The sequence below is a fragment of the Crotalus tigris genome, unplaced genomic scaffold, assembly GCF_016545835.1.
Source record: "Crotalus tigris isolate CLP2741 ecotype Arizona unplaced genomic scaffold, ASM1654583v1 scf7180000017774.6281472, whole genome shotgun sequence".
NCBI lineage: Eukaryota > Metazoa > Chordata > Lepidosauria > Squamata > Viperidae > Crotalus > Crotalus tigris.
Genome location: NW_024096625.1, coordinates 3,008,986 through 3,025,860, shown reverse-complemented (window position 1 = coordinate 3,025,860; position 16,875 = coordinate 3,008,986). Strand labels below are relative to the sequence as shown.

General features: G+C 34.9%; 1 protein-coding gene across 2 annotated transcripts in view; it reads right to left on the bottom strand.

Moving 5' to 3' along the window:
* HIBADH (3-hydroxyisobutyrate dehydrogenase) overlaps positions 1-16,875 on the bottom strand; it is an 88,399-nt gene extending 71,524 nt beyond the window's left edge. The window contains exons 1-3 of one of the 2 annotated variants that reach the window (XM_039342002.1): positions 16,703-16,875; positions 3,998-4,158; positions 1,157-1,266 (exon numbers count right to left, since the gene is read on the bottom strand). In XM_039342002.1, coding sequence (XP_039197936.1) covers positions 1,157-1,266; positions 3,998-4,158; positions 16,703-16,784 — 353 coding nt within the window. In that variant the 5' untranslated portion in view covers positions 16,785-16,875. Of the gene's footprint in view, positions 1-1,156; positions 1,267-3,997; positions 4,159-16,625 lie in introns of both variants that reach the window. The other variant, XM_039342003.1, reaches the window with a different exon arrangement.

Here is a 16,875-nt window from a genome sequence, read left to right as displayed (position 1 = left end):
AACTTTTTTTATTAGGTATAATGCCAGAAAAGACTAACAAACAAATCTTATATTTGATTTTGCATGTCACAACAGCGACAAGAATTATATTTGCACAATTCTGGAAAAATGAACAAATACCATTAGATGAAGAAGTAATTAAACAAATATTAGAATGCGCAGAGATTGACTATGAGACTGAAAGAAGAAATGGAATATTATTAAATTTGGGACTTATTTTATCGATGGTTAGAGGAAAGAATAAAGAATTAGGAATTAAATATGTATTAGTGAATGTAAACTCAGACAGCATGTTTGTTGAAAAATTATTACTGAATGTATGGGGAAAAAACAATAAAAACTTTTACAAAAAAAAGAATTTATTTATATATCACCCATCTCTGATGAAAAATTCTGGATAGCCAGTTTCAGCCAGTTTCTCTCTCAGCCCGAATTTTCTCACAAAATTGTTATAATGTAGATATAGGTTGTCTTCAAATTATTAAAATTGAGCCCAAAACTTTTGTTACAACTTTTCTTGCCACAGTTGTTAAAAGAATCACTGCAGTGGGTGAATTAGTAACATGGTTGTTAAGTGAATCTGGTTTCTTCATTTACTTTGCTTGTCAGAATGTTGGAAAAGGTGATCACATGACCCTGAGACCCTGCAACTATCATAAATATGAACCAGTTGCCAGGCATCTACATTTTGATCACATGACCATGGGGATGGTACAACAGTTGTAGGTGTGAAAAACAGTCATAAGCCACTTTTTTGAGTGCCTCTGTAACTTCGAACAGTCACTAAACAAATGGCTGTAAGTTGAGGGCTACCTGTAATATTAAGTATGACCTCTACATATGAACTCTCAGAGAAAAGTAGGATATAAATGTAATAAGAAACAAGACAACACTTCTAGATAATGCTAACTAAAATCCTAAGAGTCCTAATCAGCATAATCATTAATAAGGTATGCTGGGACTTGCAAGACATCAAGTTGCTCTAGAAAACTGTAATGATAATTAACTGTGTGCAATGAAACATGCACTCTTCTCTATTATGATGGCTGGTTACAAACACAATAATGTATTTGCCTAGAGAAATTGCATGCATTTAATAGCATTCAATAAAAATACAAGCAGAATATTAATATAAAGAAAAAAGGAGGAATCTTACTTGAGAATTCCATTGGTACCTATGTAAACTTCTATTGCATTAGGATTTGATGGAAGCATTGTAATAATCCTATCTGCTTTATCTGCTACATCTGCTGGAGAATCAGTCACCTTTTAAAAAAAAAAAGAAAAGAAGGTTTTTGAAGAGAGATTTCAAAAGAAAAACTAGTGATTCAGAACAAAGAGCTATGAAAATGCAAAAAAGGAAACTGAAATACAGTTGGATAGTTACAGTTAAGTTTCACATAAGGTACATGACAAAACAACATTGACATAGATTGAGTTTCACATGAAAAGCTTCCCAAAAGAAGAAAAATTATCTAAAAGCTTATTTAAAAAGGAGCCGTAGTAAAAAAAAACAAAAAAAACATGTTTTAGGACTACTAGTTTAGAATTAATTTGTCATCAAGATTATGCTTTTTAATTCTAAAACTAACTGGACCCCTTTCCAGTCAGGTTTAAGGTCTGATTATGGGACAGAAACAGCATTGGTTGCACCTATTAATGATCTCTGGTAAGAGTAGAATGGGGGTAATGCACCCATCCTTGCTGTCCTTGACCTCTCGGCTTTCAATACCATCAACCATGGTATCCTTATTGGATTGCCTGCACAATTCGGGGCTGAGTGGTGCAGTCTTGCACTGGTTCCTGTTGGTATTTGTAGAAACTAAAGATCCAATCTATGGCTGGATCCTTTGTGGTGTACTGCAGGGTTCTGTACTCTCTCTGCTTGTTTTCACCATGAAGCTGCTGGATAAGATCATCCAATACTATGGGATGAAGTATCATGATTATCAACTTTATATCTCTAACCCTGGCAACCCAAGCATTGCTGCTGATGTAGTGTCATGGTGCCTGGAGGCTGTGGAGTCCTGAGTAAGGGGCAAAAGATTTCAGCTAAACCCTCATAAGACAGTGGCTATGTGAGTCTCAGAATCTAAGAGCTTAACATCTTTAGTTCTGGATGGGTTGCATTGCCCCAGACGGACCCAGTTTGCAACTCTGGGAGCTCTCCTAGATTCATTTCTACTTGAAGAGCAGGTAGCAATCATGGCTAGATGAGCATTTGTGCAACTTTGTGTCCTACATCATGAAATCATGTGCTTAGTCACTCATGCCCTGGTCATCTTGTGTTTGGACTACTGCAATGAGCTCTGTATCAGAACCCCCTTGAAGAGTATTCAGAAGTTACAGCTGACACAGAATGCAGTTGTGCAGCCAGTTCTAAGGCGTTTAATGTTGGTTATTACCTTTAAGGCCCTTTATGATCCAGGTTACCTGAGGAACCCCCCCCCCCACAGAAATTGGTCCACATCACTGCTTCAATAGAAGGGGCATACTACAGGCCCTGCCAGCTAAGGAAATTTGTTTGGTGGGTGCAGTTTCTGCCATGGTTCCTGCCCTTTGGAACATCGTGCTCCTCAAGGTGAAATCTGCCTCTTCCCTCCTGGCCGCCTGAAAGAGCCTGAAAACATGACTTTGCCTATTGGGTTGGGGATGTCCCACACGGGAAAAGATTAGTAGACAAGAAGACCTTACCTCCACCCTCTTTATACATTTGTTCCTATTTTAATCAAAGTTTTGTTAACTTGCAATGTTCAATGTTTTAACATTTTAATTTTTTATATTGCTATTTTTATCATATTGTAAGCTGCCCAGTTTTGCTCAACAGTGAGAGGGGGGTATAAATGTAAGTATAAATAAATAATACTCTGATATACATCCATGCAAAGGATCTATTTCAAGGAACCTGTAGCAAGATTTTATCAAGCTAGGTTTGTGTTGTGTTTTCTTATGGCATTTAAAGCAAGACACAAGGATGTATATTATCTTCAATTAAAGGTAAGAATGAGTAGAACTGGAACAGACTTGTAGATTTTTCATTGTTACTCCTATTAATTTATGACCATTCATTTAAAGATGATTCAAAGTAATGGTGGCCTTGGAAAAAGTGACTTATGGATCATTCTGTTACCACTGTCATGCCATCCCACTATGGTCAAGTGACCTGGCACTAGCTCACATTTACAATGGTTGCACATCTTGTGGTCATACGACAAAGTCAATTGGGAAATGGATTTGCTTAACCATGTGATTCACGTAACAACCACATGGCTCACCAAAAAATCAGTGATTCACTTAACAACATGGTAAATGGTCATAAATCACATGATTTACTTAATGACTGTTATTACTTAGTGACCAAAACTCTAGTGCCAATTGTGGTAGTAAGCAAAGGACTACCTATATCATAATACTTTACATTATTGTGTCTTTATAGCTAGCATATTTATAGTCTTTATTCCATATTTTCATTCCAGTACATACACAAAACAATTTCAAATAAGGCTCAGTATAATTCATGTGGATTAAATATTTATAGTTTATCAGCTTAAGTGTGGGGAATCTCTAGCCTCCAAATTATTCTGAAATGGGAAGTTCACAGTAACTGTCATATAAACCTAAAATAAAATTAAAGCAATTTCAGAAATAAATATTTTCCCTACACAGAAACCATACACCAATGTTTCCTTCTATTATTTAATGCAGTTCTGTAAGTTGTAGTTTCATACCATTCTACTGTTTGTAAATATTCATCTGGTGGCCGGCTCCTTATGACTACAGAAAAAAATGGTGCCAAATAAGGGATAAGATCAAAGGTCACCAAGGCACATAAAGCTTTCAATTCTATTAGTGTTTCATTTTGCTTTTGTCAATATGCTGATTTTAAAAAACAGGAATGTTGATCATGATAAGGGAATTAAAAAATTTCACAATCATATTTTTTTCAAATTTCACAGTCACTTTTTAAAAATAAAATAGCAATAAAATGTTATTATACCTGAGTACCCAGCTCTTGAAATTCCTTACATGCTTCTGGAAATATATCACATGCGATAATGGGGTAACCATGTTTCACAAGATTTTTTGCCATTGGATTTCCCATGTTTCCCAAACCAATAAATCCAACTGGAGTTTTGGAAGCCATTGCCCTATAAGACACTAATTGATATGCAAATGTTTCAGTGAAAAAAGTTTTGTAATCTTACATCAAGCAGAATGCTAACTTCTTAATGTTCTTTTCTGCTAATTGCATATCTTAGTTATACTAAAAGCAGCTTATACTTTAAGACAGGTAAGAAAATTGGCAACAGCAGAAAAATCACTGTTCATTTTATTAATATATTGTAAAAATGAGGCATCAACACTGAATTTTAGTGTGCTACTCAAATGACTGCTTGGTATCTCTAACTATCTACATCAGATTCCCACATCAAAAATAATATAACTACACAATGATTTTAGATTCTGTTAAAAATGCTTCAGACAATCATGGGAACCAATCTAACATATATATCTCCATGTTCTAAAGTAGCTGTGTATTCTTCTAGGATTACTCAGAACTCCAAAGCACCAGTTTTAATTGAATCCAAAGCATCCCATGGCTATAACAGATTATAGAAAGGAGCTGACACAAAGTCTGATGCAAGTTTGAATGGAATACTATACTGATAAAATTTTATGAGTGAAATTTTGTCCTATTTTGTGCTTGAAATAGTTATAGCAAAGTAAGTGCTAAGCTTTTACACTTTGGTCTTTGCTTTTTTAAAATTATCAAAAACTGCATTACCAAAAGTCACCATTTTCCTGCTGCAACTTTCAAAGCTGCAAAAATCAGTTGGTGAAAATCCTAAGCTGTTTTTGAAGTGCCTTACCTTTATGAATTCAAAATCAGCTTAGAATCAAGCATTCCTTTTACATCGGAATAGATTTTTAAAAAATAAAAATAATCACAAAAGGAATAATTTATTTAAGCTATTGCTTCTTCATTTTAATGGCAGTTAGTTTGGTCTTGTGGTTAGACCAAAGGCTAGAATCTGGGAGACCATGAGTTTAAGTCTGGGCTTAGCCATGAAAGCCAGCTGAGTGGCATTAGGCCAGTCGGTCTCTGACAGCCCAACTCAACTCACAGGGTTGTTATTGTGGGGAAACTAGGAGGAAGGAGTACTATATATGTTAGCCACCTTGAGTTGTTTATAAAAATAATAAAGATGGTATATAATTAGATTATGGTAAATGAATAACAAGATAATCTAAAGGGTCACTGTCTATTTTGGTTTCACAAAATTTCAGATTTACCCATTATTTTTGCTTACAAAGCAAGGAGCATACAGTATACTCAAAGGAAATTTAGAAAATTAACTTTCTTAAAAAGGAAAGTTAATAAAGAAGATTCAGTTTCCTTCTTTTCCTGTCTACAGATTCAGCCAGCTGCCAACAGCTGTAATTCAAAGCAGTAACAGCTCTCTACCAGAAATTAGGATGATCACATGGCAAATTTACTGGATCTAAAGATGATTTTTAGGGAACATAATGAAAAGTCCTTGCTATAATGTGATTTGATCCCTTTGTCTAATTGTCTGAAAATTATCCTGTGGTATTTACTTGACTATTTAAGCAGACATTCATGAGAAAAGACACTTGGATGTGAATAAAAGAAGAAACCTAACATAATCCCATCTGTACTTTGGGGTGTGTGTGTGTGTGTGTGTGTGTGTCTATATTTATATATGTACATATCTATTTATATTTATATCTACATTTATATGCCTTGTCTCTATATCTATATCTACATCTACATCTTTATGCCTTGTCTCAACAATCAACTATTCCCTTAGCACATTATAGGACACACAGAAAAGGAATATAAAATAGTAAGGAAAAGATTAAAGATATGAGATACTGTAATAAAGAGTTTATTACATTAGTTTATACTAACTATTATATTTCATCATATTATATATATATCCTCTCACTCTCTCCTAGTTCCATCATATCCATATATTGTCTTTTATGTTACAACCTTGTTTACCATGGTTGTTAATATAATAAATATAAATTGGCAACTAATATGTATTTATTACAGTTGAAGCATCCCAGCAAATCACTGTAGTTGCTAAATGAATCATGCAGCCATTAAGCAAATCCAGTTTCCTTTATTGGTTTTGCTTGTTGGAAAGCCAGATGGAAGTCACAAATGGTGATCTTATGACCTCAGGACACTGCAACCGCCCATAAATACATGCCCCAGTGCCCACATTTTGATCATGTGACCATAGGATTCGGCAATGGTTATTAAATGCAAAGACTGATTGTAAGTCATTTTTTTTCAGTGCTGCTGTAATTTCAAACAGTTGCTATACCAAGTTGAAAGTCAAAGGGCTACCTATATACATCTGGTCTGCAGAATCACACTACTTTCATCCTTAGATTCACACCCAATGTATCTGTTTCTGTTTTATTCATTCATTTGTCTGTATAAAATAATTGAAAAAAAGAAATTTGCAACCAGTCCTCACACTTATGGCCAGAGCAGCATCCCCATGTTTGGCTACCAATATGTATTTATTACAGTTTTAGCATCCCAGAGTCATGTGATTGCCATTTGTGATCTTCCCAGCCAACTTCCAACAACCAAAGCCCATGGCAGAAGCCAGATTCTCTTAGTGACCACATGATTCACTTCATAACTATGGCAAAAAGGATGGTAAAATTGGCTGTGATTCACTTATCACCTTGCTTAACAATGGAAATTCTCATGTCAAGAACTACCTGTAAAAAAGATCCATCCTAATACTGCATATGAAAAAAGAGTTAATTTGGTTCTGTTGTGCAACAACAATATGCTTTTCTAGATGGATACCAGAGATCTTGGACAGTTTTCACTGCTATTTTTTCTGACAAATATAATAAATATTTTAAAAGATGAATAATACTAGGAACCAGAATCAATAAAGTTTACTGAAAAGATATTTACTTTACTATTCATGCTCAGCAGCTAATCTAAATAAAAATACTGTAGACATGGTAGCGACAAAGCATCTAGAAAATATTCCTCAACAAATTGGTTGCATCTGATGTTTTTATAGAAACTATGATTTTAAGTTTTTTGTCAACATAGATAAATCTGCTTTCCACGTAGGATTGTTAATGCCATAAGTAATGCAAATAAAAAAGCATCATCATGATAAATTAGGCCACTGAAATGAAAAATTCTTTATATAAACTCAGAGTGCTTTGAGGATAAAAGAGTGTTCGTTCAGTTCTGACATTAAAATAAATACGAATGAATCCATACTCAGAGGTACCATCCTGTTCATTTGCTACTTCTAAGTTTGGTATCTAAGATACCATTTTTAATGGGGCCAAATGGTAGATCTTACAATGATAGGGGGAGTGGAGAAATCAAATAGATCCTTTAAGTCTGCAGTCTGGTTGCAATTCAGAAACATATACACTATGAATAAAGATCAGTCTGCATGAGTGGGTATACTTGTACTAATTTACCCAATAGATGATTTGAGTTATTAAACAGCAGCTGTACTGTGCAATGTCTCAGTTTCCAAGGTCTGAGTTTCTAGTAACAGAAAATAGACATGCAACAACTTTCTCAGTAAAAAGAAAAAAAAATCTAGCAACAGATTCAAAAGATGAACCATCTTTTTAAACAAATGGAAAAATATGAATTGCTTTCTATAAAAAGGAAAAAATGTTAGTACAATTTTCATTGCATAATAGTACAACAAAAAGTCAATATGCTTAATGACAATTAAGTATTAAGCCAATTATTATATTGGCTTATATTAACATTAAGGAAATAACATATTAATTATAGTTGTTCAGTCGCTTGGTTAGGGAGATGAATGACACATAAATTGAATAAATGAATATATTAAGCAGAATATTTAATATTCTATTTATATCTGTAAGCTAGTTTGATCTAGTACACGGGGTAGGCAACCTTGGCTCTTTTGTGACTCGTGGACTTCAACTCCCAGAATTCCTGAGCCAGCATTGCTGGCTCAGGAATTTTGGAAGTTGAAGTCCACGAGTCATAAAAGAGCCAAGGTTGCCTACCCCTGGCTCTAGTGCTTAAGGCACCAGACTAGAAAGCAGGTGACCATAAGTTCAATTCTAACCTTAGCCATGAAAACTAACTGGGTGACCAGTCACTGTCTTAGCCCAACTCACTTCACAGGATTATTGTGGGAAAAATATCAGGTGCATTAGATATGTTCGCCATTTGAGGTTATTTGTGAAAATAATAAAGATGGGATATAAATAAATAAGAATAGCATTTTCAATAATTTTCAAACAAGAAAATTGATTAGTTTATTGCTATATATGGAAATAATGTATTATAGCAATAGTTTTTTATCTTGAGGGTCTGATAAAGTACCTTCAAAACTGGACTTCCGGTGGTTTAGTGTCGGTGATGGCGGCTACTTTGTAGCCGTCCTCCTGAGAAAGCGTGAGAACCGCAGAGAACAGCAGGCACCAGCTGTTCCGCGGCTCAAAACCTCCCTCCCAGGCGAAGGGGGGGAGGGGAGTATCACCTGAATAGAGGTAGAGCCTCTTGAACCCCCCAGGAATTTTTCCTTGGGGAGTGAAAAGAGAGCTCCCTCGGAGTTCAGGTTGCCTCCGCCTCCCAGCTGTCTTTGTTCCTTTGGGAACAAAGCAAAACGCCACTACCACCTCCGCGCTTAAAGGGACCGGGTGAGTTATTTTTAAAAAGCGGACAGAGTTGGATAAAGGATTTTTCTTATTGGATTTTATTTGGACTTTAGTTTGAAAGATTGACCTTTATTTCTTTTTCTCTTTTTTCTTCGTTTTTTCTTGTGTGGAGACTGGAAAGTTTTTTTTTCTTGAAAAAGTGAGTGAAACGGAACGTTATGGATTAGATGGGGTTTTTTTTTCTTCTCTTTAAACTTTTCCTTAAGGTGGATTTGTGTTTTGGGAAGATTTTTTTTTTTTTTTGTTAAACTCTCCTTTGTTATTTTTTTTCCCTTTCAAGGGATTTTTTATTTTTTATTTTTTTCAAAGAAGGAGGAAAGAAGAAACAAGACTTTTTCTTTTTGAAAATGGCTTCAAAGAGGCAAGCAACTTCTACAGTACCTAAGGTGGCTTCTTCTCCTGCGATCTTACCGGCACAACAACCTAAAGCTACACCACCACCCTCTCCTCCTTTGCCAGTAATAACGGTACAAGATATGAAAGATATAATGGGAAATGCTGTAACTCAAATCAGAGGGGAAATGAAGGAGCTCTTAGAGCAGAATAATATTTAAATCAGAGGGGAAATGAAGGAGCTTTTAGAGCAGAATAATACTATCTTGAGGCAAGATATAGTTATGGCCTTAACAGGACTTGCTTCTGTGGTTGAGAAGTTGGATTCTAGAGTGGAAGAGGTGGCAGATAAGGTGGATATTTTGGAAGACAAATTTGAAGGCATGGAAAAAAAGATGGAAATTTCATAAGATGACATTGTTATGTCTCAGTACAAAGAGATGAAGTATGCTTTAAGAATCAGAGGCCTGAAAGAAGACATGCAGCAAGACTTGAGAGAGATTGTGGTAAATGACTTTGCTGCTATTTTGAAAAGAGAGAAAGAGGAAATACTCAGAGAAGTTGAAAAGATATTTAGAGTTAACTCCTGGGTTGCAAAGCAAAGAAATTTACCAAGAGATGTGGTGATTTATTTTGGGAAGAGATCTCTGCGTAATGAAATTATACAAGCTTTTTACAACAAGAGGTTTCAGATTGCTGCTCAAGATGTCATTATTCTAAAGGAGATCCCATCCAAAATTTTAAGAAGGAGAAAACAGTTTGCTTTCTTAGCTAATGAACTTAAAAAAAGATTGATGCCATTCAGATGGGAGATTCCTATGGGTATTGTTGTGATCATGCAGGGACGCGTTATAGACTTAATACAGTTCCTAAAGCAAAGGAGTTTTACAAGTTGGTCCTGGGAGCAGGCTCACCACCACCTATGATGCAGAAAGTCTTGGATGGTAAAGAGGTGGAACAGCAGTGTGAAGAAGTAGTATTGATGGATGCTGGAAAGTCACAGGTGGGGTGGCTGCAACAAGCAGAGATTAAAGAGCAAAGAATGACTCGCGCAGCACATAGACGTAAGGAAAAGGAACAACAGAAGAAAGAAGTTAAAGAAGTTCTTCAAGAAGTTGCTTCGGTGCCTGTGCGAGGAGCAAGAGCTCTGCAGCACATTCCTCAATGGCAGATCTTCAAGCAGTCTTCTCCAGGCTTCTGGTTAAGGGAGATGGTAAAGCTCCTGACATGGAATGCTAATGGCCTCAATTCCCCTCAAAAGAGAAAGAAAATTTTTCATTATTTAAAGCAACATAATAATGATATTATTTGCTTGCAGGAAACACATATTATATCTAAAGATCAAAAATATTTAGTTAATGCTCGTCTGGGATCTCATTTTGTATCTTCTGCTCCTGGGAAAAAAGGGAGAGTAGTTATCTATGTTAAGCAAAACTTACCAGCCTGTTTGGTAGAATCTGATCTTCAAGGGAGATATGTTATGATTGAAGTTGGTTTGTATGGTAAGAAAGTACTTATAGTGGGACTGTATGCACCAAACCAACAACAGGAACAATTTTACAGACTGTTACATCAAAAATCAACTTTGTTGGATTACAGATCTGTTATATTAATGGGAGACTGGAATGGTGTTTTAGATACACAAAGAGATAAAAAAGGATCCTCTATTTCTTTTAAACAGGCTAAACTACCTAAAGCTTTTTTTGATTTGAAAGAGGACTGGGAGCTGCGAGATTATTGGCGTGAACATAACCTGGAGGAGAGAGATTTCACTTTCTTTTCGGATAGACATCAATCCTTTTCAAGAATTGATTTTTTTTTTTGATTACGACGGATTTATATTTTAGGGTAAAGAATGTTAAAATTTTTCCCAGGACATTGACGGATCACAGTCCAGTTTGGATGGAATTGGTTGATGAAAAAGAGGAGAGGAGATCGTGGAGGATGAATGAAAATTCATGAATGACAAGAAAAGAACGTTCAAAAGTTAAAGGAGCAATTAAAGGATTATTTTGCTTTAAATATGCATAAGGGAACTTCAATGTCAATGGTCTGGGATGCAGGTAAAGCCTACATGCGGGGGATTTTGATACAAATGAATAGTGTTCATAGACAGAAACTGATGCAGAAACGTAAGGAGTTGGAAGATGAGATTAAATTAAAAGAAAAAGTTTTGATTTCAAATCCTACAGATGAGAAGGTTAAGGAATCTATAAAATTGCTTAAATCACAATTTAATATGTTGATGGCTGATCAAACTGCAACTAATTTACTGTATATGAAACAAAACACATTTTGTAATGCTAATAAACCAGGGAGATGGTTGGCTTATGAACTGAGAAAGAAGCAGAGACAGAGAACTATAAATAAAATAAATTATAATGGTAAATTGGTATATCAGAAAGAGTTGATTAAGAAATCCTTTTTAGATTATTACCAAAAATTATATATGAGTACTAAAGTACAGGTTTCAGATATAGATAATTATTTAAATGAAGCTAACTTTCCTAAATTAACAGAAGATCAGAAACAAGAAATTAATGGTTTGATTACTAGTGAGGAGATTGAGACAGTAATTAAAGAATTAAAATTAGGTAAGGCACCGGGTACGGACGGTTTGACATCTATTTATTACAAAACATTGGTACAAGAGATGACTCAACCTTTAAGTGAGCTTTTTAACAATATATTACAGGGTTCAGAGATTCCCCCGTCATGGGGTAGAGCTTTTATATCTTTGATTCCAAAAGAAGATCAAGATCTCACTTTACCAAAGAATTATAGACCTATATCTTTCTTAAATGTAGACTATAAGATCTTTTCAAAAAATTTAGCTAACAGGCTTATGAGGGTTTTGCATCATGTAATACATATGGATCAAACGGGTTTTATAACTGGAAGGTACATGAAGAATAATGTCAGACAAATTATTAACTTATTAGAATATTTAGATTAAAATAATCAAGTTTCTGCAGGATTGATAATTTTAGACGCTGAAAAAGCTTTTGACCAGCTGAATTGGCAATTTATGTTAAGATTAATTGAGAAAATGAATTTTGGAGAAAAAATTTTACAAGCTCTTGGTGTTATTTATCAAAAGCAAACGGTACAACTTATAGTTAATGGGGGTTTGTCAGAGGTGTTTACAATAGAGAAGGGGACTAGACAGGGTTGTCCATTGTCACCATTGCTGTTTGTTTTAACCTTGGAAATACTGTTGATTAAAATTCGAGAATCACAGCAAATAAAAGGAATAGAAGTTAACAAAAAAGAATATAAATTAAGGGCTTTCGCAGATGACTTGGTGGTTACCTTATCTCAACCTACTTATTCTGTAATAGAGTTATTACAATTGATACATCAGTATGGACAGGTTTCGGGCTTTAAAATTAATAACAATAAGACTAAAATATTGCCTAAAATATGACTAATCTGGATAAGCAGACTTTGGTTAAGTTGACAGATTTTGAGGTTGTCAATAAGGTAAAATATCTGGGGGTTATTTTATCTGTTTCTAACGCAAAATTGTACAAAAATAATTATGAAAGGCTGTGGGTCAATATACAAAGAGATTTGGAAAATTGGGAGAAGTTGCAATTATCTCTTTTGGGAAGAATTGCGGCGATCAAAATGAATGTTTTGCCAAAGTTTCTTTTTTTTTTTCAAATGATACCTATTTTAAAGAATGAGGTTAATTTAAATGACTGGCAGAAAGGTATTAACAAATTTATCTGGGCAGGGAAAAAACCAAGAGTAAAACTTAAAATTATACAGGATATTCGTGAGAGAGGTGGACTCAAGATACCGAATTTGAAATTGTATTATGATGCTGTGGTTTTAACATTAATAAGTGATTGGGTTAATTTAACAAATGTAGAAATACTCCTCTTAGAGGGTTAGGATTTACTTTTTGGATGGCATGCCTACTTAATTTTTAATAAAAAGGTTGATAAGGTCTTTAAATCTCATATTATAAGGATTTCTTTACTTCGGGTTTGGAGGAAATATTATAGAAGTGATTTTAAAATTCCACTATGGGCTATACCGGGGCATGCGATAGAAGGGATAAGGAGAGGAGTCAAGATGGATAGCATTTCTTATGCACAACTACTTAGATGGGATGGTAAAAATTGGCAATTAAAATCTTTGGAAGATTTAATACAAGAAAATATTATTTATTCATGGTTTCATTATAGACAAATAGTGGAGAGGTGGAAGATAGATCATAATGTGGGTTTGCTTAGAGAAGATGACAATTTATTAAAACAAATAAAAGATCAAAGACGAACCCATATTAAGAGAATTTATGGGGTGTTAGTAGAATTGGATTCAGAAGTAGAATTAGTTAAAGAATGTATGGTCAAATGGGCACAAAATTTTGATGAACTGGTTCTATTAGATACCTGGGAAATTATTTGGGTGAGGAATGTTAAATTTACACAAGCCCAAAATTTAAGGGAAAATTTTTACAAAATGTTTTATAGATGGCACCTTGATCCACAAAAAATGTCTCGTACGTATCCTAACTTACAGCCTAAATGTTGGAGATGTGGATGTTTGGATGCTACTTATTATCATATCTGGTGGTCATGCAAAAATATAAAAGCTTTTTGGATTAAGATATGGTGGAATATTCAAAGAATTTTTAGAAGAAGGGTAAAATTTACCCCACAACTGTTTTTGTTAGGTATTGTTTCTGATTGTGATACTAAAGAGACTATATTGATGTTAAATTTAATCACAGCGGCAAGGTTGTTAGTAGGGCAATGTTGGAAGAAGGAATCTTTGCCTACCTTGCAAGAGTGGTTTTTTAAAGTTTCTTATTTGGCGGAAATGGCAAAGATTTCGGCTTTCTTGAAAGACCAATCGCAAGAGAAGTATTTTTTGGTATGGAAAAAATGGATAGACTTTATACAATATAAGTTGGATATAAAAAAATATTATTTAGCTTTTCAATAACTTATATTTAAAATTTAAGATATTTTATAGACTTTTTTCCTTTTTCTTTCTTCCTATTTTCTCGTATTTCCTTGTATTTTTGTTTTTTTTATACATATATTATTGTTAACTAGTTTACAATTTGTTTAATTAATGTATTTAGATTTGTTTATGGTTTATATCTGTTTTAAGACTTTTTGAAAAAATATTAATTAAGCCTGTATTCAGCTCTTGGAAGGTCGGGGGAGGGCATGGGAGGGTTGGGGGGGGGTTCGGGGAAGGGAACTGTATTGTTTTGTAAAATTGAAAAATTTTCAATAAAAAAAAAAGTACCCTCAAAACTGGATTACTTAACAATAGAAAAAAGTAACAAAGTACACAGCAAAGAGCTGAAATTTACTAACCAATGAACTCTGAAACAAATTATTGCAGTAAAGAGCAATATTTCCAGAATCTTAGCACTCTATTCCCTTTTTTACTCAAAGTATAATATGCTAATATATTAGCAATTATATTTGGGATTGCAGTATTTGGAGCCATAATAATTGTATTAATCTTTTATTAATTTGCTAACTTATTATTAGTAGAAAGGCAATTTGGAGCTATTTAGAGCAGCAGTAGTGCAATGGTTAGAATGTAGTATTGCAACTAATTCTGCCTACTGTCAGAAGGAGTTTGATCAGCCCTCCATCCTTCCGAAGTTGATAAAATAAGGACCCATTGCTGGGGGCAATATGCTGACTCTGCGAACCGTTTACAGCAGAGGTCCCCAACCTTTTGGGCACCAGGGACCAGTTCTGTGGAGAAAGTTTTTTCCGCAGACCAGAGGGTGCCTGGTCTTGTGTGCTGCCTGCATCCCACGGATGGGGCTTTGCTTGTTTGTGCGGACCAGTTGCTGGTATGCCGCAGCCCAGTACTGGTCCACGGACCCAAGGTTGGGGATCCCTGGTTTACAGAGTGCTGTAAAGCACTATGAAGAAATATATAAGTTTAAGTGCTATTGCTATAAAAAGGAATGAGTAGCTTAAGGCAGATGAGAAATCAGAATTTATCTTAAGTAGTCTAATAACTATGTAGAGTTTTTTCCCTTCAGATATAGGCTGCATTAAACTATGCTATATACTATCTTGAAAAAGACATTGATGAAATTTGGACAACTAAAGCAATTTTTTTTTTTTAGAAAACTTGCTTATATAGCAGTTTTGTAATGTTTCCTGTAAATTTCCAGATAACCCTTACAAAAATATGTAAATCTTAATATTATTCGCATTATTTTTGCAGGCAGATAAGCTATGTTCCCCCAAAACATCATGTGATTTTGTATCCTAGATGACATGTGAATGAAAGTCATATTTTTCATTCTAAATTTTTTTTATGGAAAACAAATTTACTTTATTGTAAGCAAATAAAGCCAATTGTTTTATTTTTAAAAGGCTTAAAATAATTTGCACTATAGTCCTAATGATCATCGGCTTTTGAAAAATAGCATGCCCTGCTATTAAAGAGGTTAATTTACAACAGTAGAGTTAAGAATTCAAAATATATAAAGTATATAAACTCTCTCCATAACAAAAAATGTTTGGTTACTATATTGTCCAGCAAGAATAAAGATAGATATGTAGGAATGGACAGTATTGTCTAATATTTTATACTGCTGCTACAATAGTCACTCAATTAAGACAGCCATAAATAGAACATTGAATTACAATTCTCCCTTTAATGATGAAAGACAAAAGTTTAAGTCTTTATCTCCCTTTAAGAATATCCCTCAATGGGATTTTGAATTGACAAGCATAGGATTCTATTATAAGACTGTAGTCTTATAACAGACTGTAGAAATATATTCTATTTAACACAGAGATACACACAAATTTTGAGTAAACAAATATAGAACTATGTTCCAGGGCATTGCTTTTAAATTCACCATCTGGGAGCAAGATCCATTAAACTTTGTAAGGACTATTTTGTGAATATATGTAAGATTTTACTTCAAAATCATTTATGTTGCAAAAATCCATAAACTTGATACTTACTTTATTCTAAACAATTAGCATGTATAGTTCAACCCATAACAATGTTTTATACATAGGCAAAATATCTCGACTCACATCAATTAACCAAAATCGCCTTTTCTTCTTGGAAAAGGAAAAAGGTATTATGGGGAAAAGCAAATATGAACGTAAGCGTAAGCTAATTTTAGGATACTTTAGGATACAGATGTTACATAAAGTTTTGTGACTTGCATATGTTGCTTTAGACCAACAGCCACATAGCACCCAAAAAGTCAGATATGATTCCTGTATAAATTTTACAATTGGCGTGGCCTAGATATGTAAAGACTTAAGAGTGCAAAACCCGATTTCTCTAAAGGCATTACTCAACATCACCGCGCGTGCCAAGGCATACTTATAATGAAGATTTAAAAGCCGTCAGATTTGGAAAAGCATATCCCCTTATCCTGACATGTCCCTTTTTTTACAGCAATCCAATTCCTGCCCTGGCCGGTATCTACACACTAAAGGACTAGTAAGTTTGGCCACGGGATAGGAACCCCAACTTCTGCGAGGTGATAAGGAAAAAGGTTAACAGCTGCAACATGTTTGTCTTCCTGGAGGGCCGATCACCTTTTGGATTCTCCTACAAGACGCCACGAGCCAATATACGCCTTCGCGCCCAGTGGCGCGAGTTCAAATTGCCTTACCCCGAGCAAGCCAGTCTGCACAGACTTTCCCATGCCTGTGCATCAAACTAACGGAGGCTCGGAGAATTAAGGCTGCTGCCATGCTGCTTGCCCGCCTCCGTTCCGCGACCTCTAGTAAGACGCCACCACCTTCTCCACTCGCTTCGCTTGGCTCCACTGGCTGTGGCGGAGCA